The following is a 23446-nucleotide window of genomic DNA, read 5'->3' as shown; positions in this document are numbered from 1 at the left end:
AAGGAGCAGGTTTAAGTTTATTAGATTGATCAGTTTTGCTAAACTATGAAATATTTTGGGTGCAGTGTATTTTTTGCATACAGGTATAACAGAATAGCTTTAGTGTTGTTGTTGTTGTTTTTTTAACTTGAGTATTAACTTATACAAACAGCAGTAAGATATTAAAAAAACAGTTCCATTGATTAAAAAACACTATATCGGATTCATTTCAGTATCGGCAGATATCCAGATTTATGATATCGGTATCGGACATAAAAAAGTGGTATCGTGCCATCTCTAGTCATTAGCGAGACTCTGTAGAACTTGACTGAATGCTGAAGGTGGCAGGTGTGTTGCAGCAGGGACACATGGAAAAGTTTCAGGACAGCAGCCCTCGAGGACTGGATATGGGCTCAAAATGTGGTCATAAATATTTTGTACTTGTAAATCAGGATTTGTGTGCGTAAAAAAGATTTGTGTGGACTTAGCCAAAAAAAAAAGTATGAATTTTGACCCTATTTTTCTTCCTTTCATCTGATTGGTCAATGTCATGTCAATCACAAATGTAACAATCCAATCAGAGAACAGATGGGTTTGGCTGTCGAGGGGCGCTTTTTTTGAACTGCAGGTCTTTGAAGGGAATAAATGCCCTTTTACATGCCAACCCAGCGTTTTCCTTCATCACCACGAAGGAAAACAGTCTGTGGTCGTCCGAGTTTGGTGATTTTTGTGTCACAGGTCTACGTGTTTAATACAGGGACTTCCACAGCCTTTTCAACAGCGCTGCGGACCGCGGGGTGGGGGCGGGCAGTGTTTTGGAAATGACAGTCTTCATTACAAAGCTTTCTTCGTTATGAATTAGCATACATGTTTTTATTGAACATTTGAAGAACTAGCAAAAAAAACAAACTCTTGTAGAGGACATAAAGTCAGAGATAGAAAACGACAAGGAGCAGGTGCATCTAGTACAGGTAGAGCTGCTGCAAAAACCCACAGAGCCCAGCAGCCAGCGCAACAAATTCTGGATCCTTGGGTTTTAGTTAGCATTAGCAGCACATCCTGCGTCCCATGTGAAAGGACCTTTATGCTGCGCACTGTGACTCACAGCAATGGTCCCGGGTCAGCCCTGACTTTGTGTTAAACTAATCCTAAAGTAATAATGGTATTTCTAACCACTGATATACCACAACTTTATCCTTTCAACAGCTGCTGAAAGTTAGGGGACCTAGCTGCTATCGGATATTTATATAGCGATCCTCCAGCTTCAAACTGTATCACCCTTCAAGGACCTGCAGTTCAAAAAAGCGCCCCTCCGACAGCCAAACCCATCTGTTCTCTGATTGGATTGTTACATTTGTGATTGACATGACATTGACCAATCAGATGAAAGGAAGAAAAATAGGGTCAAAATTCGTACTTGTAACTTGCAGGGTTTTTTTTGGCTAAGTCCACACACAAATCTTTTTTACCAGCAAATCTTTTACAATTCACACATAAAATCTTTTTACAATATTACGACATAACTGGAGTTCAACACCTGTGATTTAGTGTGAGACAGGCAGAAAATCTCGGCTGAAAACTTTCTCTTTAACCTGCCGCTGTGACCACAGTTTTCACCCTACAGTGATCATTTTACCCTCAAGATGTAGCTACATGTGTCGTGTTTTCAACGAGTCCTTCCTCAAAGCCCAGAGATGTGTAACTTTTGAACTGGAGCCATTTGGTTCAGTCATCCTCTGCTCCCGTTTACTCCCTGTTTAATTTTTCCAACCAGTTTTGGAAAGAAAGAAAAAGACATCAGTTTTGAACTCGCTCTCCTGACCTCAGTTCAGCATAGAGCTATGTGCTGAATGTTACTGACAGTAAAAGAACACTGTGCCTCTTTGTTAGGTACACTTTTGTTCAGTCAACAAGCTATTTTGGTGCAGCGCTGCTCTCACAGACTGACAGAGAGAAAAGTGGGTCTTTTCTGATGTCCTGCCTCCCTCATTTGAGTTTCATTTGTGGATGGTTTCGTCTGTGTCTCACCATAGTGTGGCTCTCCATGTTTGTGGCACTCTCACAACTGACCCATCTGGTACATGCAAGTTTGAATTTTTACAATCCCACTGCAGTCTCTCCAGAAATGGCAAATTCTAGTTATTTTCCTCTTTAGTATGCAGGTGCTTAACTATATAAACCAAACCCACCGCTCGTGAGCTCATGTGAAGGCCACATAATGTTTGGAGGCCTTTGATTGGCTCTTGGACTTGTTGTATGGCTGGCGTTCTATCACAGTAATTCAGAAACCTCCCAGAGGTCACTATGGGGATGAGAATGACGAAGCTAAGATCCTGTGGGATTTTCAGATACAGACAAGCTCCTGATGGAAACCACTGGACAATGGTGATAAAGCAGAGGAACGTGCCTGTAGTGCGAGATGCAGCTAAGTACTAGGTACAGCAAAGATAGTGTGCAGAACGCTCACTAGCAAATGATTTAATTTGCTAAACATGTTACTTATGGACTTTTTGTTATTTAATATATCTTAATGCCCCAGTAAATAACTCGTAACTGCAATAATTCACCTTTATAGAATCGATTGTGTGACATTAATTAACATTCCTGATACGAAGTCATGAATTAATTTGCTAAATATGCACATGTCGAGGAGCGTGTCAGGTTACATTTCACTGTGTGTTATACTTGTATAACTATGCATGTGACAAATAAAGAACCTTGAACCAGGGAGCGAGATGCTAACGGGCAGGGCATACGTGGAACGCCAGGAGAACATGAGAAGCTCAAGGACTGAGAGGGGAGCTAAAGAGTCAAATGGATATGTACTTTAACTGATTATAAAGTCTGCAGTCTTGTTCCCGAGACAGTGTAACTGAAGTAATTTGAAGCGCCAAACTGTCAGAGACTACCAATATGCTTGTATGCTTTTGACAGATTGATTAATTCTATTTGCTTATTTAATGAGAATTTTCCTATTATATCATTCAGTTTTATATTTGACATCTGTTAAATAAACCACTTCATTCCATTGACTTTTGCAGTTAAAGAGGATTGAAGTAAATCTTTACCTGTAGGAATTGATGTGTCATCCACAGGCAGGTAGGACTGTGCAGTGATGGACACCTGATGGTCGTAGATATCTGCTACACCCTGGAGCACAGATAAGATTTTTCAGATCATCTGTCATCCTCTCCATACATATAGCCACGTTACTCATCTTGATGTGAGGAGGAAGGGGTTGATCTGTCTGAGACTCAACCAACACTCACTAATACCAGAACATCCTGCCAAAATAGGCCTGCCTCCTCCTTTAACAGTTTACGAAATAAAATTGTGAAAAACTGACTGAGAGTATCAGTGTTTGATATCACGAGTTTAAGTTAATTTAGGGCAGAATGCTATTTTAGATTTCTCATTGGAATCACCTTTAAATCCATATAGTATGTAACAGGAAATGATGTCATCAGTAAACAGGAAGCTAGATGGCAGGTTGGGTTGTATTAAAGACAGAGCTCATATGTTTTCATTGTTATATCTGTACATCGTGAAGAAGTAAAAGTGATGGTGCCTCATAGCAGATGTTGCAGTTTAACCTTTCCCCGTGTCGTTACTGTGGATATTGGACTTTTTAACCAACAGGACTCAGAAAGTTCGGGTCAACGACTCTCTTTCCGGTCTCCGTTCCACCTCCACTGTTCTCCTGTCACTGCTGTCAGGCACTCACAACACCACGGGCCCGCTGTGCAGGAGTTTGTAGGGTGGTGTGACGGCTCCAAACTCGAACTGAACGTGAGCAAAACCAAAGACATGGACTGGCTGCTTCAGTCACCACCACCATCCATGGGAAGCCAGTGGAGGTGGTTGAGGAGTACAAATACCTGGGAACCATCTTTGACAACCTCCTGAGATTCTCTGCTAACACAGAGGAGATTCTCAGGAGGTGCCACCAACAGCTACACCTCCTCAGGAAACTCAACTCCTTTGGAGTTAGCACAGCCATCATGATGACTTTTTCCTATGCCTTCCTGGAAAGCATCATGACCTTCTCCATCAGCTGCTGGTTCCCTCCCTCAGCCTTCATACAGGAACAGACTGCAGCACACTGCATCAGTGTGCTCTACAGTCATTGGCCTGTCAGAACTCTGGCTCAGGTTTTCAGCAACAGGCCCTCAGACAGGCAGCCTGATCATCAACGACCCCTCTCACATTCTTCACCCCGCATTTCAGTGGCTGCCCTCTGGGCGACGCTCCGCTGAGGAGCGCCACCTTTGTCCCCTTAAGCAGCTCTGCTTTCTAACTCCAATAAGACCATTTCCCACACCAGAAACATAAACTACTCTACACTCTTTTTATACTGCCCACACTTTATTCACTTACAGTTATTTATTCACCTTTCAGTCACTTTAATTTAACAGCTTTGTAATTTTAAAACTGTGTATATTCTGTGTATTTATTATCTCACTCTTATTGCCTGCTTATGCCCTGTCCTTAGCTTCAACGTCATGCTGCTCTGTTGTATCTTAACTGCCCCTTGGGGATAAATAAAGTCTCTGATTCTGATTGTGTTACTGTTGTTACACCTGTGGGCCAAGAATCAGAGTGTGGATGTGGGGAAGGATTTTAGAGGACTGCCCGTTCATAGCAGAGGCAACACACTGAAACCACACTTCCTAGTGGGCAAAATATTGTTTTGTTAGCCAGGAGACTAGCAGTGCCAACAACACAAACACCACTGTGCAGAGGCACCCAGAAACATGTCCATGTCGCTTACCTGTCCGGCCAGGTTGAAGTAGGAATGGTTGGTGAGGTTGATGGGGGTAGTTTTGTTAGCCTGTGCTTGGTATTCAACAGTTAGTTCTTCCCCCTGAGCAAACAAGTTCAAACTCAATATCTGTGCTGGCAAAACAAATGTCTGAGTATCACTAAACAGCAACGTCGAATTAGCTCTGCCAAAAGGAAATTTGGGATGCAGTAGTATGAATTCATAACCAGATGTGTCTACCTGCAGTGTGTAGGAGACAGAGACCTGAACTTCACCAGGATAACCCTGGTCTCCATCTGGACTGGTAAGAGTCAGCTGCACACCACCTTCCACTGCTGTAGCAAGCCAGATAGCCTGCAGAAGCAAACACACATGAATCGTGGAGTACACAGGATACATAAAGTGCAGCTTACAGAGCTCAGTAAAATTCAATCTACAGCTGCCAACAAGTAGGTGTTGTGAAGTGATGGGTGTATATTTCACTCTGTGAGACCAACCCTGCTGTTTTTGATGTGTGAGGGTTTTCCTGTGGCGTGGATTGCACATGTAAAAAAGGGCAGTGTGTCCAGTCTTCTTTTCAGCCATTCTTTCATTTGTTCAAATTACAGGTGGAGCCAGAAGGAACTCATCAACATGAAGAACAGAATCGGCAATGCCAAAAGCCTAAGAAGAGCTCTGTACAGTAGTTTAGTGTTAAAAGCCTGTGTCGGTCATTTTAGACTAAACCCAGAGAAGGAAGCCCCTTAAAAACAAAACTAGTTGAAGAATTATGGCAGGACTTCTTTGAGCAGTCTTGTAGGATTGGGGTCTAAAAGACATGAGAATTTGTGAAGAAGTTCATGAAGTCATTACTAGTTAACGTTAAAGGGATGGTTGGCTCAACAGAGCTCTGACTGTTTGTCAGCCTGGCTACAGAGCTGAAGAGAAACCTGGGGTTGTTCTTATTTTCTTCAATCAGTGATGAATAGTAAGATGTTCTGGCTTTGCGGAGGGCTTTCTTATAAAGCAGCAAACTATTTCTCCAAATGATGATGATCTTCTACATTTGTGACACGCCATTTCCTCTCCAGCCTACGAGTCATCTGCTTTAGGCTACATGTTTTACAATTATACCACAGAGTCAGGTACTTCTGATTTAAGGGTTTTTTCACAGGAGCTACAGTATCCAGAGTCGTACGGAGTAAAGCTTAAAATTATTAGCAGGATAATTGATGCCTGTGGGAGTCGTGTTCAGGTAGCTGCTCTGCACTGTGTGCACAAATTGTCACACATTACAAATAATGGTCAAACACTTAGCTGTGATTGGTGAAACATGTACACAGAGGGAAAACACATCATTTATACAGTTTTCCACAAATTTTGCTCCATGTTAAGATTGGAGCACAAACTAATATTAACCAGACCTCACCTTGTTGAAGCCTCGCAGGCCTCCATGCAGCGCATTTGGTCCATTGTTAAGATCCAGCTGGTACTCCTTTCCCTCAAGGACAAAACGTCCCTTTGCAATCCTGTTTGCCACACGGCCCACCACAGCGCCCAGGTACCGCTTATCTGATACATAACCTGACAACAAAGCATAATACTTCTTATTGATATATGGAAGCTGGATATTGTAGTGGTAAGACTACACACTTTTGGGGCGGGAGTCACAAGTTCGATTCCCACCCAGTACTGAAAATTCCTCAAGAACCTGATTCTGTACTGGACTCAGCCGTGAGAACTGGGGACCAGAATAAGGACCAGACTGGTGCACTCTTGCCTATTTCATGCAGACGTGTTAGCTGGATCTGTGATGAGAGGTGCAGCGATGTGCAGCATGCAATGTTGAAAAAAAACTGGAGTCCTCGAAATCAAGACAAGTGATGATGTTTCAGCTTTCGTATATTTATAGAGAAGACTTATAATGGCTGCTATTTTCTTTGTGAATCTTTGTTACATGGCAGTTTATTACAAGTACCATTAGTGTTAAAAGAGACAAAGGAAAAACTAAACACTTGACACACTGGAAAGTGCCAGTGAGACAGAGCTGCAGGCGTACTGCTAGTGACACAATAAGTATCAGGAATATAATGTGCACATTTTTAAAAACACTGCTGGGCGTTGTAAGAGGTTAAGATCAGTGAGCGCATCACCAATCCAATATATTAGTGACAATCATCTCTTTACTAAACAAATAATGGGTGTTTCCAGGGGTGGGAAAAGACACAGAAAGTCTACTGCATGAGCTTCACTTTAGCTGTCGCCTGATGTTCAGATTCATGTGAAGCAAAAAACAACCCACGATCACGTCTGCCTGCACTAGAGAACCTGAACAACAGACATCACTTTCAGGAGTTTGTGCTTAAATTAACCACTTTAATCATCTCATTGCTTTTTATACAATTAAACCAGTTTATGTGCAGATAACAACACAAGTTACTTTCCCTCCTACCTTCCAGGTTATCATAGCCAAGGACTACATCCTCCATTTGTCCATCCTTCCCTCTGTAGCTCACTGATCTGACAATGGCACCTAAGGTTAGGACTTCCACCTTCACCTGAGGAGACTGGACAACCCACAGGTCCACGGTGCCCTGGCCAGGCCACTCTCCCCATGGATGATGGCTTACCTGAGTCATCTTGGAACGAGCACAGGAACAGAACATAATGGTTAAAATGTTACTTCACATTTAACTCAAATAAGTTTGGTCAGCTCTTACATTCCCACAGGTTCAATATATCTTGTTCTAGCTCACAGTAGAGTCAGCAGTTTGTACAGAGGCTACGAACATCTGTGTGAAGCCTATTAATGCTCACTGGACTGTGCACAAAAGAGTCAAAATACCAGCTTACAGTATTCCCACGTGTCTCTTACATACACACCAACACAGATAGTAAAACCGCTGTTGTGCCAAAAAGTGACTGTCTGCAAAAAACTGATTTCCGGTATTTACCAAAAACTGATTGTTCGTATTTAAAGTGCTATAAGTAACGTGTTGGGCTATAATATGTGAAACATATGTCAACTGCGTCCCTCATGGATGACATAAAGTCTGGAGCCACAACAACATTCGTGTAACAGTAACAGCAGTGACTTTTATATAACCTTTATTTCAGCAGTAAAAAAAACAAATCTCATTAACATTAACAATGTCTTTTGTAAGAGCAGCGCTGGCAGCAAATATTACGATAGTTCTGTAAAAGTATTTGAAGTGGGGATAAAGGAGCGGATTGGTTATAAAGTACAATAACACAGAGTTGTAAAGACACTTCACAAACAGATCATTTTTAATTCTACATATTACCCCTTTGTAAACGCTGTTCACCGAAGTCTATTTACCAACATACGTAATGATATTACACATGGAAAATACACGGAAACATTGGAAATCAGTTTTTGGCAGACAATCGCGTTCTGGCACAACAAGTTTGCTCAGTTAAGCGTATACAGGATATGACGCTCAACCTCTCTTTACAGTCAGCAGTTATTCAGCACGACACGCTCCGAGCAGCGACCAGCAGCAGTACACCCGCGCGTTCTTACCTTGAATACTTCACGCACTCATTACTAGACTTTGGACCTGGTCGTGTTTTCCTGCTTCCGTTACTGATGACGCAGACGCGCAATGGGTGACGTCAAAGCTACTGGGCACGCCCACGTGGCGGGCAAAAACGATGTTTTTTAGTATAATATAGATTTTTTTTAACGCGTGCACGTAAACAGTCGCTCATCAATGGTGTGTATATAACAGAAGAAGTATTACTGAGAAGACTGAAAAGCTAGTCACTGTGTCGACTTTACTCACAAACTGCCTGTAATATCAGTTCCAGCTGTTTGTTAATAACACAGCTGATGCCCACAAAATGTAAGAAAAAAACAGGACTAACGTAGCAAAGCGCTGTATTTATGTGCTAAAACCCAAATGATGGCATGATGCTAATTAAAAAAATGGAATAATTTTTCCACAGAGGAATTTTTCAGCACTGACTTTTTACATTTATATATTGTTTAGTTTGTTTTAAATATTCAGGTTAAAAATAAGCTTTAATGAGGTATTTTTCAAAAAGTTACTTATTGATGATAATGTTAGTCTTTATTGATTTCATTATCATCTGCTTATGCACACATGTTGATGACTGAAAACATCTCCACCAGTTTACTCCTTGACACCTTTAAAGGTAAGAAAAATATGTATAATTGTAGCTATATTTCAATTAACCTCAGCACTCTGGAGGACGCAAAGAAGACCCGGACAGTTTACAGTGGTGTAATGACGAGCACGTCGAGCACATGGGGAAACCAAACAAGGTGCCGTGTCTGTGAAGTTTCTCAGTCATCCAGGTCATCATAGTTTAAGGAGCTTTAAGGAGCTGGACTTCTTTAAGTTGCTTGAAGACGTTTCACCTCTCATCCGAGAAGCTTCTTGAGTTCTAAGGGTCAAATGGTGGAGAGTCCCAGATTTAAACCCAGTGGGAGTATCCCCACCCCTGATGATCCTCTACCTAATCACATGAGCCAAGGAGTGAAAACGGGTGGCTCTGAGTCAGAATTCTCACATTGAAGGCAGAATTCTGAGGTTAAAGCCAGAATTCAGAGAAAATAGTCAGAACTATGAATAAAAAGTCAGAATTCTGACATTGAAGGCAGAATTCTGAGGTTAAAGCCAGTCCATTTTGTTCCACTTGGGTGGGGTGGGGGCTGGAGTCTATCCCGGCAGTCACAGAGCAAAAGGCACGGTCAATTTCTCACATTAAATTATCCAATAACATTTGAATAATAACAGTACTTTCTGAGAATTGTAATGTAAATACTATTTATTTAACATAAAATATCCACAAAAATACACATCTCATGGAAATTAAAGCTGCACAACAGTTTTTTGTAGAGAGTTTTTCCCCTTTAAAAAAATGCTGTTAAATCCAGAACTGAATTTAAAATCTTTCTCCTCAGTTACAAAGTCTTGAATAATCAGGCTCCCATCTTATCTTAAAAACCTCATAGTGCCATCACCCAAACAGAGCACAACAGAGCACGTCTGCTCTGTTCGGGGTGAGTGTGGCTCTAGTGGTAGCATGGTATATCTGCTAGTTGAAAGGTCAGTGGTTCAATCCCTGGCTGCTTCAGTCTGCGTTCAAAAGTGTCCTTGGGCAGAATGCTGAAGTCGCTCACCAATATGTTAGACAGAAAGAACTTGTACACATAAATGTGTTGGTATCGATGGGTGAATAAGGCATGTTTGTAGTGTTGAGTGCTCAGGCAGAGTAGAAAAGCACTATATATTAAAATTTACACCACTTTCATCATTAGTTCTTATTAACCTCTGGCTCTCTTCCACAATGTGTCTTCGTCCCCTCACCAGTCATGGCAGAGGGTTCCCTCCCCCTGAGCCTAATTCTGCCAGAGGTTTCTTCCTGTTAAAAGGCAGTTTTTTCTTCCTACTGTTGCCAAGTGCTTGCTCATAGATGGTCATCTGATTGTTGGGGTTTTTCCGCATTATTGTAGGGTCTTTATGTTATAATATAAAGTCCCTTAAGTCAGTACAGTTTAGGCTGGCTGTGGCTCAAGAGTTAGTGCATATCATTTACTATTGGAAAGCTGAAGGCTTGATCCCTGGCTTCTCCAGTCTGTATTTTGTGTCCTTGGGTTGGAGGGTTGTCGAACTCCAGGCCTCGAGGGCCGGTGTCCTGCAGGTTTTAGATCTCACCCTGGGTCACCACACCTGAATCAAATGATTAGGTCATTACCAGCCTCTGGAGAACTTCAAGACATGTTGAGGAGGTCATTTAGCCATTTAAATCAGCTGTGTTGGATCAAGGACACATCTAAAACCTGCAGGACACCGGCCCTCGCGGCCTGCAGTTTGACGCCTGTGGGTTAGATAATGAACCCTCAGTTTCTCAGGATGCAACCATTGGAATGTGAAGCGCCTTGAGTCAGCTGTTGCTGTGACTTGGTGCTTTATAAATAAAATTGAATTGAATGTTGGAATGTCAGAAAACGTGCTTAGCCATAGATGAAAGCAGCATATGTGCCAGCATATCTGCCAGCAGAGCTTCAGCTGTATGTTCAGTGTGTATCATGCTCTGGCTGGCCTCTTCAGAAACACAGGTCATTTCACACCAGCCAAAGAGTTGTTTCTGTTCAGTTTCTGATATTTTCTTAGATTTCAGATTTTGTTGTGTGTTGTTGTTGTTTTGCCTAAAACCCATAACATGACTGAAAAAAATGACACCGTAGAAACAAAATAGAGGAAGACACTGTATAACTTTATTGTTTTCACTCTAGAACAAAGCTTCTAAAAGGCCAAAAAAATGCCCTCCCTATAAATACAGATCTGTTCACGCATGTTGAGTGATTTGTAGTTACATCCAGAACATACTTTCACACAAATATTACATTAAACATCACAGCAAAAGTGTGCTTCACGCCCATCAGCACATTATTCACTTTATGTTGTACAGAACACACATGCTAGCCACTCCCCAAAATGATCCAGCTACAGATGCACACTGAAAAAGTGTTGCTACTACATAAGAATGATTTAGTTTATATACAAATGTTAAAAAGTGCAGTGTATTGAATATCTTCTTCACATTGTGCTTCCTTTAAAATGGATTGTAGGTATGGATATTGCTGTTATGCTCGAGCCCCATTAGTCTGTTGAGTAATCTGTAAAATTCAAAACATGGATGAGAGTAAATTCATTTAGACAGCGCCAAATCACAACAACAGTCGCCTCAAGGTACTTTATATTGTAAGGTAGACCCTACAAGAATGCAGAACAGTGACTTTGTCCAACAGGCAGTTCATTTGTTGTGTATTTTTTTTATTCTACAAATGCATCCATTTGAAATAAAATGATTTGGATCTTTTATTTAACTATATATAAATGTTTCTGTAACACTGAGCGGTATTAGCATGAGCTGTGTTGCTGATCGGGCGTTCCCATCGTGCTCTGGGAAAGTCTTTATGCTACCTTTTTCTATTCTAATTTTTCTAGTTACAAAAACATGACATGACCACTAGGAAGTCTTCAATCGTAGAGCTTTTCTATAAGTCAGACAACACGACTGCAATCCTAAATATGTTAAGTGCTTCGGCCAGCACTGTGACATAACACAAACAAAATCCAAAGAAAAACCAACATCAAATGTCCTGGTATAGTTTTGCCATGGTCATCAAAGACCACGAGGACCGGGAAGTGGACAGGGAGGAGCGCTGGTTTGAGCGAGGAATCAAGGAGGACATTTGTGTGAAAAGGGAAAGACCATCAAGGGTACATGTGTCCCTATAAGGAGCTTGGAAAGAAAAGCATCTGGACTTCATCTTCAAGAAACTTAAAGAAGTCCAGACGTTTTTCTTCCCAAGCGCCCTAGACTACGATAACCTGGATGACCTGAGAACCTTCACAGACATCTGTCACCATCTTACAATGCTGTGATTGCAGACATTCCCCAACTCTCTGTGAATGGTGGTCGTCGATGAGTGGTTGTTGATCAATGATCGAGAAACTGACCTCACAGCCCATCGTTCATCAGTGGTACTGGTTTCAGTCATTACACAAATGTTACTGTTTATTTTTATTGGGGAAACCTGCAGTCAGCCGAGACTGAAGACGTCACCTGGATGAGTTTCTCCGACTAACAAAAAGTGCTACGTCCAGAGGAACACAGTCAACTATCCTTACTTCGATGATTGCGCATGCATCAAGACATGTTCATCTGGGTCTTTAACTTACGATGTAAAGCGCCTTGAGGCAACTCTCAGTTGGTGCTGTATAAATAAAACTATTGAGAAGATAAATGTGATCTTTCAGAAACACACACACCTCATAGCCAGAGGCTGTTCTCAGGCTCTTCCTTTGTTGCTGTTATTTGTATGTTCATCCTTCACATCTGTTGCAGTTCTTATTGGAAGAGTAAATGCCATAAAGCAAGTTTTAATGTTTGAGTCCACTCATCAGAATATCACTGGTGATTTACAGACAGCCTGGTTTGATAGTAGCTGACAGGCTTATTATAAAACGTAGACTGTGTCATCTTCAACAGGTGCAACCTATCAGAAAATAAATAGAAACATCACCTCACCTGCCACAATACAGACAAACCAGAGCATTGCACATTCACTTGTACATCACAATCTTATCCAGTAGGTCGTTTTGTTACTGGAGTAATTAAAATAAAACTACTTTAGGTCAAACGATATTGCTTCAGAATCATCACACTTCATATCACCGTGATATCGTCAAAGTTTCTTTTAATCAGTGATCCAAACACGTCACTTCTTCACCTTTGGGATATTGAGAAAAAGGTCCGTTTGTTTGGTGAACTATTGTGGCTGCATATTCAATAACATCCGATCCATCCATTTTCTAATGCTTATCCAATTTAGGGCCGTGGTGGGTGAGAGCTTATCCCACATATGTTGAGAAGCGGGGTACACCCTGAACAGGTCACCAGTCACACAGAGACAGACAACTACGCACATGACCGATGGCCACATTAGAAGTGGCAGTTATCTAACAGCAGGGTTCTCTCTCCATACTTTGCAAAGCTGGCTGGTCAACCTGTTGAGGAATTACCATTCCCTGTTCACAAGCTGCTAGAGCCCAGCAAAGGTTTTCTTGGCTTTCTCACTGAAACGTTTACCTGACTAATATTTTCATTCTTGGTGATTTTATGATTGTTCCCCTTTAGTATCGGCTCACCAGCACGTGCGTCGGTCATACAAGCTGAGACACTTCATTTGGTTCTTTTACTTGTCAAATCTGTGTGTACATGCAACGCTGAGGATGCTACTTTCTCTCACCACATGCCAGCCTTTTAAAATCAATGTTGCTGAAGTAAGAGTCGTGACCATGCTGCACTCTCGTTTGTGATCAGCTGGCTTGGCCCATTTGCAGAATATGTGCTGAAGTGTGAGGCTCTCTCTCTACATTGGTTTAACGCTGTCTGCACTGCTGTCCTTTGAGGTCATACCGCCTTAAATGAAGGGCACTCAGTGCAGGAGAGCTTGCAGTGTCTTATGAAATTTTAACAAATATCAGGAGGCTGTCAAGGCCTCAATAGCACAAATACTCACTGGTGCATTTCCTCAGTCTGAGCATGTTCCCGCCCTAACCAGCACTGTCGGCAGCTCTTCATCTTTTTCTTGTAATTAGAACATTAATTTTGAGAATTATAAATGCTTGGTTTGTGTTCACCCAAACACATTCCTCTTCTCATCAGCTTTCTCGGCTTCAGACTAGTTCCAGTTTGTCCCATTTTCCCCAGTGCATTTAATATGATCATTTCTACATTATTACTTATCTCTACGTCAGGCTGGGGACCTGTCCAGAGTGCCCCCCCCCCCGAGTATTTCAATTGTTCTTAAATTATTGGTACCGTTTACTGACATCCTACTTCCTGTGCAGCACTTGGATTAGATTACAAGCCTGGAATCGCAACGCAGAAAGAGCTTCCACTGCACCACTGTGGTGCTCGCATTCAGTGATATTCAATAACACTTTATATAACATTAACATATATTATAATAAAATCTTTGCCAATGACCGGGTACTGGAGTTACAGATATTAGCACTGAGGTTTTATTCGTAACTTTTGTGTGCCCTCCACACCTGTGCACATGCGCCTCCATCAGGTGGCTCTCAGTAAATTTCTCCATCCACCCACTTTGGTCCAGAATACTGTAAAACTCGGTGCACCTAACATGTGTTCTCCAGTTAACTTCACCTGCCCTCTTACCCTTTCTTTTTGCTATCTTTGTGAAATGTCTACGATGTTGCTAGTCATGGTACATGACTGCCTGAGACTGGATACTTTTTCTGTGGCTATTCATTCAGTCGTTACCTTTGAGCCCCACATACATACTCATTGCAGACCATCTGATTCATAAATGTCTCATTACTACTCACAGGAAAACCTAAATAAATGAGCTTAGATGATGTCTGAATTGTGCAGTGTAAAGATAATGTTGAGCAAATCAAACACGTAACTCAAATACTCCTATAATCTGTTGCCTGCCACACATGCACACACCGGGACTAAAAAGGGCCCTTCATTTTTACAGAACAGGTGACAAGAAGCCAGTTCAATACTTTGCAATATTTGTGCAGTAAAATATCTGTCGTTTAAGTATGCCACTGAATAAGCTCGATGAATCCATACAGCTGATGGGTCCCCTGTTGCTGCAGGTTTAGCTGGTGTCACCCAGGAGGGTCAGTATGGAGCTGGCCTGTGAGGCAAGTTTACTGCTGCTATGATCTGTGAGTTTACTGATGCTTTCCTTCATATTCACAGAGTTCAACGCCTCCTTCATGACACCTAGAGCACACAAGAACAGAAAGAAAAGAGAAAAGTAAGAGGTTGATTGAAACAGATGCAGATGCACTGTAGCATATTCTCTGATCATCATTGGGTGTACAGTAGACTTTGTGTTCTTTAGAGCTTGGTTTGAATACATTACACACCTGAGTCATTCTACACCAGGAGAATCTGTGACACGCTCAAACCTGGCTCCCTAAGAATCAGCCATTTTTCTACAATAATGCTGCCGTTCTATGAAAAAGTCTCTGAAATAGCTGAGGATGCATGAAAATTCTGCTTTTTAAATTCTCTTTATTTTTTCTACCATTTAAGTACACGAGGTAGCTACACAAACATTTCAGGGCTGAGAAACACATTTAGGCTGTGCAACCAAAACAACTTTGCACCAAATTGGCATCAATGTAAACACACTACTACTACTGGAAATTCAGAAAACCGAATATCTAAGAACCATTTTGAATGGCCTTCGTGTCCTGTTACTATTAACATCGCTATCTGAAACACAGAGCTGAGTGACACTTGTGACGTTGTCATGGTCCCCGGGGTTGAAGGTTTTGTCTTCATTAGGACTTCATGGTCTATTTTCTAGTCTTGTTATTTAAGTCTTCTGTTAAATTAATCACGACTTTGTGTTTATAATTACTTTCTCTTTGTCTTCAACTACATTTCCTCTCTGGTTACACTGTCTCAGTCTCCCCTTGTCCATTGTTGTCCCACATAGCTTTGTATCTCCTAGCTCTGGTTTCCTGTGCTTCCTGGGTGAATGCTGCTCAGTGTCTCCTGAGCAGCGGTTGATCAGTAACACAAGTAACGTGTTACTGTAATCCAATTACTTTTTTCACGTAATGAGTTAAGTAAAGAATCAGTATTGTAAAAAAGTAATTATATTCCTGTTACTTTCTCGTAAGCACGCTGCGTTACTAAACCGTGATTTTGTTTGTGAGAGCGTCTCATGACAATGGCGAGCGTGCGGCGTCTGTGGCAGCAACAGACATGTGCAGATCAACAATGGACAACATGGAGTGATGGAGAGAGTACGACCGTGCACTCTGCGTGAAAAATTAAACTTCAAATTTGAGCGAGCAGCACCCGCCGCGCTCCTGCTAAACAGCTGAACATAGATTTAAGAGCAACAGGACTCAGTGCTGCTGAATCTTGGATTTTATTTTTTTCTTAGGGCCTCCATATTTCATACTTCCTGTAACCTGCCTGTGGTGATTTAATCTCTGTGACACTGAGCTGTAAGCTAAAAGGTGCACACGAGGTTTGCTTGCTGCATTTTTGTGGCTCCTTTGACACTGACATCACAGCTTTATCATTCTACATCCACTGGACAGAATTACTGCAATTTCTATGTGTTGCTTTAAAATCAGACACATACTGGAGTTAGCCAGGCTGCAAATGAGACCTAAAGCACTGAACTTGACCTCGACCGCTCCCACAGGATCCTCCAACATCTTCTTCAGCATGGGTAACAGGTCTGCCTCCCCAAATGGATCCTTCATAGACTCTGCATTGTTTACAGACATGCAAAAATAGGTAAACATATATTCTCTGATGGACATCATCTCTGTTCAGTATTGACATCAAACATCTTGTGTTTTGCTAAATTGCAACAGGTCATTATTGTGTTGTATTGTGTGCTGATCTGTGGAACCAGCGCTCAGTGGCACCTCTCTCTCTCTAAGGGGGAGCCAGGATCCCTCCCGGGCTTCTAGACTTCTGATTGGCCAACATTTCACACAGTCAGGATCTGGCATGAGCGTTTGACTTTGGTTTTAGCGTTTACACGTGGATGGAGATGTTTTTTCAAAACTGCACGTGTGGACAGGATTTAAAAAAATTTAACAAAAACTGAAAATCTCCAATTTCAGAAATAGCCCCGTGTACGTGGCCTAAGCTGAGTTGGTTGAGCGTGACTAATAACTGCATCATAAGGAGATAGTTAACATGGAGAGGAGTCTTTTTCCACTTACATTCAGATTTTCTCTTTGGTGGCGGATATGATCACTGATCCAGCGGGAAGAATTTGTAACTTGGACTAATCTGAATTTTAACATGATGCAGAATTGGTGAGCATACATTATTCAACCAATTCATTAAGTCACTGATATCTGAAAAGGTAGTTGTTGATGCAGTAAGGTCAGAGAGCAGAAAACGGAGCTGCTGAGTGCTCATTAAAGATGCAAGGTGTAATCGTTTTTCTCTGGGAAGACAACACTGGACACACAACGGTGTCAAACATTATGCATTTGTGATCAGACGTGTACAAAGTGTTTATAGAGAAGCCAAAAGTAAAACCTGTGTCCAGTGTGTGGCCACCACATGTTGCACTAAATTAAACACCTTTGCAATGTTAAGAAATTCTGTGGTAGTGCAGTTAGAGGCACCGTGAATATGTAAAGTCAGCTACCAAGATGCTTTTATCAAAATGAACAATAACAGATAAAAGTAGAATTCATTTAAGAAATGATTGCAGGATTTGGGAGTTGATAGATTACAATATACAACAAACTGTTTAAATAGTTCCGGGCGTTTAAGGAATGATGTGAAATTGTCCACATAGGCAATGTTTTCATTCCTGCAGCACCCTTGAACCAAATGTGCAGGTGGTCAACAGCTGAAGAGCAGTCAGAGTAATATCCTTCACACAGGCCCCAGGAGAGCAAACGGTACAGCCACCGAGCATCGCCAAGTGTTGAACCATAGACGTGGGTAGACTCGGCCTTGAGGAGGTGGTCGATGATGAGCAGGGGCATGACCGCATGTGAGCGCCAAGATGCAGCTGTGGCAGCAGCGACAATAGTAGTAGTACCTGGCAGAGAAAAACGGCCTGCGTGGCAGGTCTGTGGCACCACTGCAGGGAGGCTGACACACTGGAGCTGCAGCAGCTCGTCACGCCTCCTCTGCATTCAAGTCTGTACTGGGTAGTTGTTGTTGTGTATGTGTGGCTGGCAGCTGAAAAGCTGCAGCCGAGTGCAAAAGAAACAACAACTGAGAATAAAGAACACTGTTTAAAAGTGTAGTGGTCAGGTCCGCCATGCGTCTGCTACAGCCTGGAGGAGAGAGATGGCTAGGCGTCTGTGCTGGAGCCAGGCAGCCTGGTGGAGTGTTGAAGTGGCGAGAAAGTCCGGGGGTGACCCAGCTGCGACAGCCAATCCAGTGCTGAGCAGGCCATGAGAAGGAGGAGCATGTTGAGGAGTGAAATTGGACCAGCATCCCTGTTGGGCAGCCATCCCATCTTCATTGTCCAAACGGTCCCCATTATCGTTGGGCTGAGCGAGGGGCATCCAGTAGCCACGGATGCTAAAGCATCATCCTGCTCTGGAGCAGACGGCCCCACAGAAGACTGAGTATGGTGGGAGACCACAGACAGCCGAGGCTTGAGGACAGAAAAAACTGACAGACAGGCTAAAAACAAAGTCAGCCTTGGTAGAAGACAAACCAAGTCAGGAGCCTTCATGGTGTGTTGATTAGCAGTGGTTGCACCGTTAACCTTGTAAAGGATGTCAAGCAGAAATTACAGTTTCAACAGCAAAAAACTTTAGAAGCCAGCAAAATATGGTTTGAAAAACAGCACAGAGGCACTAATCATAGCAGCACAGGAACAAGCCCTGAGCACTAGATCCATAGAGGCTGGGGTCTATCACACCAGGCAAGACCCCAGTGTAAAGGTGCCCCTGTGACAATCCAGCACATAACAGCAGGGTGCAAGATGCTAGCAGGCAGGGCATACATGGAACGCCATAACCATAGTGTACAGAAACATCTGTGCTGAATATGGCCTGGAGATCCTCAGGTCACAATGGGAGACGCCCCCTGGTTTTGAATACCAAGCTAAGATACTGTGGGATGTCCAGGTACAGACGGACAAACCGGTGATGGCTGACCAAACAGACTTATTAGTGGGGGAGAGGCGGAGGAAGATGGGTACAGCACGTCAGGAAAAAGGAACACAAGAAGCTGGAGAAACACCAAGGGCTGACAGAGGGGCTGGAGAAGATGTGGAGGGTGAAGGTAACTGTGGTTCCTGCACTCAGGTCAGTGACCGCCAAACTGGGTGAGTGGCTCCAACAAATCCCAAGAATGAGTTCCGAGACCCTGTCCAGAGAAATCCTCAGTCCTGGGAATCTGGTGGAGGACCTGTGTGCGTGTAACATACAACCTGCTGGTTATGGTACAATATTTTTAAATCCCGGGTGGGTGTGCATGGGCTGGTAGTGTTTTGACGTTTCAATCATGAGGTCATTCTATGTACAACACGTGAGCCCAAACTACTGTGATACTCTACACGTCACTCACTTCCACAGACACCAAATTACAACGTGTTGTGAACACTAACAGACAGTGTTGGGGAGTAACGGAATACATGTACCGCCATTACGTATTTAAAATACAAAATATGAGTAACTGTATTCCGTTACAGTTACCGTTTAAAAAGGTGGTATTCAGAATACAGTTACTTTGTTGAAATAAATGGATTCCACGGCGGTCTTTTCCTGTTTCAGGACTGTTTGGGTTTTGTTTGTTCTGTTGCTCCAGGCGGCCGCGTTACGGTTGCCATGGTTACAGGGTGACACGCGCGCTCTCTGTGTGTTTCCTGGGTGAGAGAGCGCCTTTTTGTTGTTGTGCTAAGCTAACAGGCAGAATGCTACAGGCATCGCCCTAAAGCATGCAGCCTGATGGGCAGTGTAGTCCGTGCTGCAGGCAGAATGGACCGCCATACCGTTATGTGTCTGTGAGCGAGGAGGGAGAAAAAGGTACGAGCTGTCACCGAGCAGAAATGGGAGCTGGAAGCATGTAAATATAATAATAACCACTGCAGCCAAGAAGAGAGCCTGACGAGCCCAGCTGTAAGCTGTTAAGACTCGACTGTACACCGTGTTCCTGTTTTCCTCTGAAACAATAAGCTCCGTTGCAGCAGCTTTTCAACGCCTCTCTCCGTCTCAAACTTGACCCAGACAACAAAGTAAAGCTAGTTTTCAGCTACGAGCCCGACACGAGCCCGACACGAACCCGACGTATTAGCCAGCCATTAGCCTTTACTACAGTTCGGAGTCGCGGACCTTCAGTAACAGTAATAAATCACAGCAATCGTACATTCACGTTGTTGTAAACAGCATGATAATATATTAAGTAATCCAAAGTATTCAGAATACGTTACTCTCATTGAGTAACGTAACGGAATACGTTACAGAATACATTTTGGGGCATGTATTCTGTATTCTGTAATCTGTAATGGAATACATTTTAAAAGTAACCTTCCCAACACTGCTAATGGAGTGCCAGGCTCTTCCTTTGATACACCAAATAATTCAAAGTCACTTCCAGACGAGACCAAACTAGTGTCTGATAGTTTGTACTTTTTAACCAAAGCCAGTGTTGGGAACGTTCCCAAATATATTCCAGAGTAATTGCTCATTCCTACCTGGAGAACCCTTCGTAGTAACACTTTGGATCCTTCTAGGATTTAGAAGCGCTGCAGAGCTTCTTGGGCCATCAGAAATCTCAGGCCCAACTTGAGAGATCTCACTAGAACTACACTCTGACATGTCTGATAAATTCAGCCGAAGAACTTGAAATTGCTTTACCAATGTCAATGGCACTTGCAATTGCCAGGGCAACCAGGGCTTCATTCTGCATGATGACATGTTCACTTGATGCCATAGAAATAAGATGCCGAATTCCATTGGCTCTGGCTACCTCACGGACAACTTCCTGTTAAAGAGAGAAAATCAGCCGATCATAAGATAATAAGTGAACATCCAACAAAGCGAGTTTGATAACCAACACAAACAAATTAGAACTTAAGCAGAGAAACATTCCCAGTAGAAGAATCTGACTCACAGAGTTCTGACTATGTCTGATGAGAGCAGCCAGCAGGCGACTGGCTTCTCCTCTGACTCCTGCATGATCCTTGGCTTCGCACCACTCCATGATCCGATCGAGTAGGTCAGCGTCTCTCCCCAGCACTAACGCAGCTTCCTCTGACACACAGTGCAGCAGAGGGTAGAAGACGTTTGTTTTGACAACGGTTAATAAAGACTGCCAGCTGTACATGGGGGGGAAAGATGTACTGTGTATTACATTAATCGGAGTGAAGCATGAACTTTTGGTGGGTCTCCTCATGTGAAATGTAATTTTGATCCTCGCACAACATTTCTGTTAAATTAACGTCAGGTGTTTGACTTGGCGAGGTGCTTTTCCTTTGTTGTTCAGCGTTGTGTTGACGATGGCCTCGTTCATACCTTCAAATTTTCGGCCTGCATGGAGGTTTCCATACTTTCATTTCATATTTTCATTTAATTTCGTTAAACGGGCTTTCTGTTTCAGACGTGTGAAAATCTGGTAACGACTACAGAATGTGTCCCATACAGAAACCCAGAGCACTCATTATCCCAATCCCCTTCAGACCTTACACCACATGGACAGGTGTTTCACTGGATCTGCTGATACATTAGCCCCATAGTTTATTTTTGCAGGAAAGCAGTGTGTTTGTATGCTGTTTGGTGCCCAACGGTCAATGAGAGGTCTTCTACCAAAGGGAAGAATCAAAGTTATCACATGTCATCAAAACTAAACAATTGTTGCTTCCAAACTGAAGCATTTTAAGCATTTTGCTCACCGTGTCCGTCCACCATCATACGCAGAGTGCCCAGCAGTTTGAACTGAACTGGGGGCATGTCCGAGCGCAGCAGCGTCTTTATTCTGTCAGTCACCCCGTCCTCCAGCATTCGCACTTTGTTGGTGGCTGGGAACACACACGTCATATTATCGACTTTCTCAGCGTTTCACTTTTACTTTATCAATTCACATTGATTTTAAGGACAAAACACATTCAGGATCATTTTAGGTTATGAAATGTACTTGAACTTGTTTCTTTTGATTGCTTAGGCAGTGGAAGCCTGTACCAGGAATGGCAAGGTTTCTGAGTGCGCTTAGTCCAGCATGTTGAACAGATACGTCTCCTTCATCTACGTGCTGCTCCAACAATGTCAGGATGTGAGGAACCACTCCGAGGTCCAGCATCTTCACACAGTTACTGTCTGACAGAAAAACAACAGTCCTCAAAACCCAACTACTTAAAAACAAACAAACATTAACATGAAGGTCATTTGGGGCTTTTCTCTCTACTGTGTAAAGCAAGAATTGGTGCACAAGTTTTAATTTTGTTATTATTTTCTCTAATTCACACAAAATCTAAATTATACACACAGTCTCAAATACATGACTCGTGCAGTAGAATAACTGACTAACTGCTAGTTTGTCTGTGCCAGCAGGACTTGTGTTAGGTTTAATGTATGTGTTGTAGGTTGCCATTTAGAAAGCTAGAATGCTTCTGTTTGCTATCGAGGTAACCCACGCACATGACTACGTGCACGACATTGATAAGGGCAACAAGCAGCCTTGAGAAGAACAGATTCTACCAACCACAACCTGGCAGAGCTGCACTCCCATCATATAACCACACATTGTATAACCATGCTTGCACAGCACAATCACACTTTGTAACCAGTTAGTAATACAGCAACATGCTTTATGTGCATTCATGTGTGTAACCAATAAAAACAACTTGAAGGGGGAAAGCAAGTTGAAGTGGGTTGGAGACAACTGCTTCCCCCTCGCGAGTGAAAACCTGAGCTCTGTGTGACCTCGTCCCTGAGTGAGCTGTTTATCCAGCAGTGTGAGGGGTAAAACTCTGACAACTTGTGTGACAGTACTCACTGGGCAGACCAATACACAAGCTACTGGACCAGAGTGAAGATCTATGAAGAACTGCAGATTTACACAACCTGGGAAGTTCTCTTGGGGCCATTTCTGTACAACTACAGATTTCTGAATCACCACTTCAAACAATTTATTCTGATATGTCCCCACTTTGTCCATGTCTGAGACCCACACTGTCCACAATGATGCAATTTTTACATTGTCTGGGGGGGAGGCTGACAAAGAAAGAAACCCAACCACAACCGACATCTTCAACCGTGACTGAAAGTTGCTGCTGCCCTCATGGATGAGCCAAATGCCTTCTGGAGAAAAGGTTTATGGTCAGAAGACACAAAGATTGAGCTAAAATGTTAAGAGGCATGTTTGGAGGAGTAACGGCGAGCCTTTCAAACTGGATGTGGGCCTGAAAAAGACTGAAGTCTATCTTATCTCTCATCACATCTGAGAGTGGGTAAAAAAGTAAGAACTATTTGTATTAATGTGGATTTAATACTCGGATTTTTACCTTTATGGTTTCACAAAGGGTTAAAAAGAGGATGCACAAAATTAATATCCATCCATCCATCTTCATCCGCTTATCCGAGGTCGGGTCGCGGGGGTAGCAGCCTAAGCAAAGAGGTCCAGACCTCCCTCTCCCCAGCCACCTCCTCCAGCTTGTCCGGGGGAATACCA

General features: G+C 42.8%; 2 protein-coding genes across 5 annotated transcripts in view; both read right to left on the bottom strand.

The window, feature by feature from the left end:
* Positions 1–3047: 3047 nt before the first annotated feature.
* galm (galactose mutarotase) lies at positions 3048–8356 on the bottom strand (the record flags this gene model as incomplete). Of its 4 annotated transcripts, none has more annotated exon segments than XM_005945631.3 (6): positions 3048–3129; positions 4751–4843; positions 4982–5095; positions 6150–6304; positions 7173–7359; positions 8265–8356. In XM_005945631.3, coding segments are annotated over 5 exon segments (631 nt in total), but the record flags the coding sequence as incomplete, so codon positions are not given.
* Positions 8357–10966: 2610 nt separating this feature from the next.
* The window catches only part of si:dkey-191g9.5 (rap1 GTPase-GDP dissociation stimulator 1), a gene marked incomplete in the record, with an annotated part of 50506 nt that continues 38026 nt past the window's right edge, over positions 10967–23446 (bottom strand). The window contains 6 exon segments of the mRNA XM_042213073.1: positions 10967–15043; positions 16428–16556; positions 20638–20764; positions 20894–21033; positions 21672–21797; positions 21958–22092. Coding sequence (XP_042069007.1) covers positions 14916–15043; positions 16428–16556; positions 20638–20764; positions 20894–21033; positions 21672–21797; positions 21958–22092 — 785 coding nt within the window.

Source organism: Haplochromis burtoni, unplaced genomic scaffold, assembly GCF_018398535.1.
Source record: "Haplochromis burtoni strain Fernald_Lab_line unplaced genomic scaffold, NCSU_Asbu1 Contig_414, whole genome shotgun sequence".
Classification (NCBI taxonomy): Eukaryota; Metazoa; Chordata; class Actinopteri; order Cichliformes; family Cichlidae; genus Haplochromis; species Haplochromis burtoni.
Note: the sequence above shows the minus strand (reverse complement) of the source record. Positions and strands in the feature narration are given on the sequence as shown.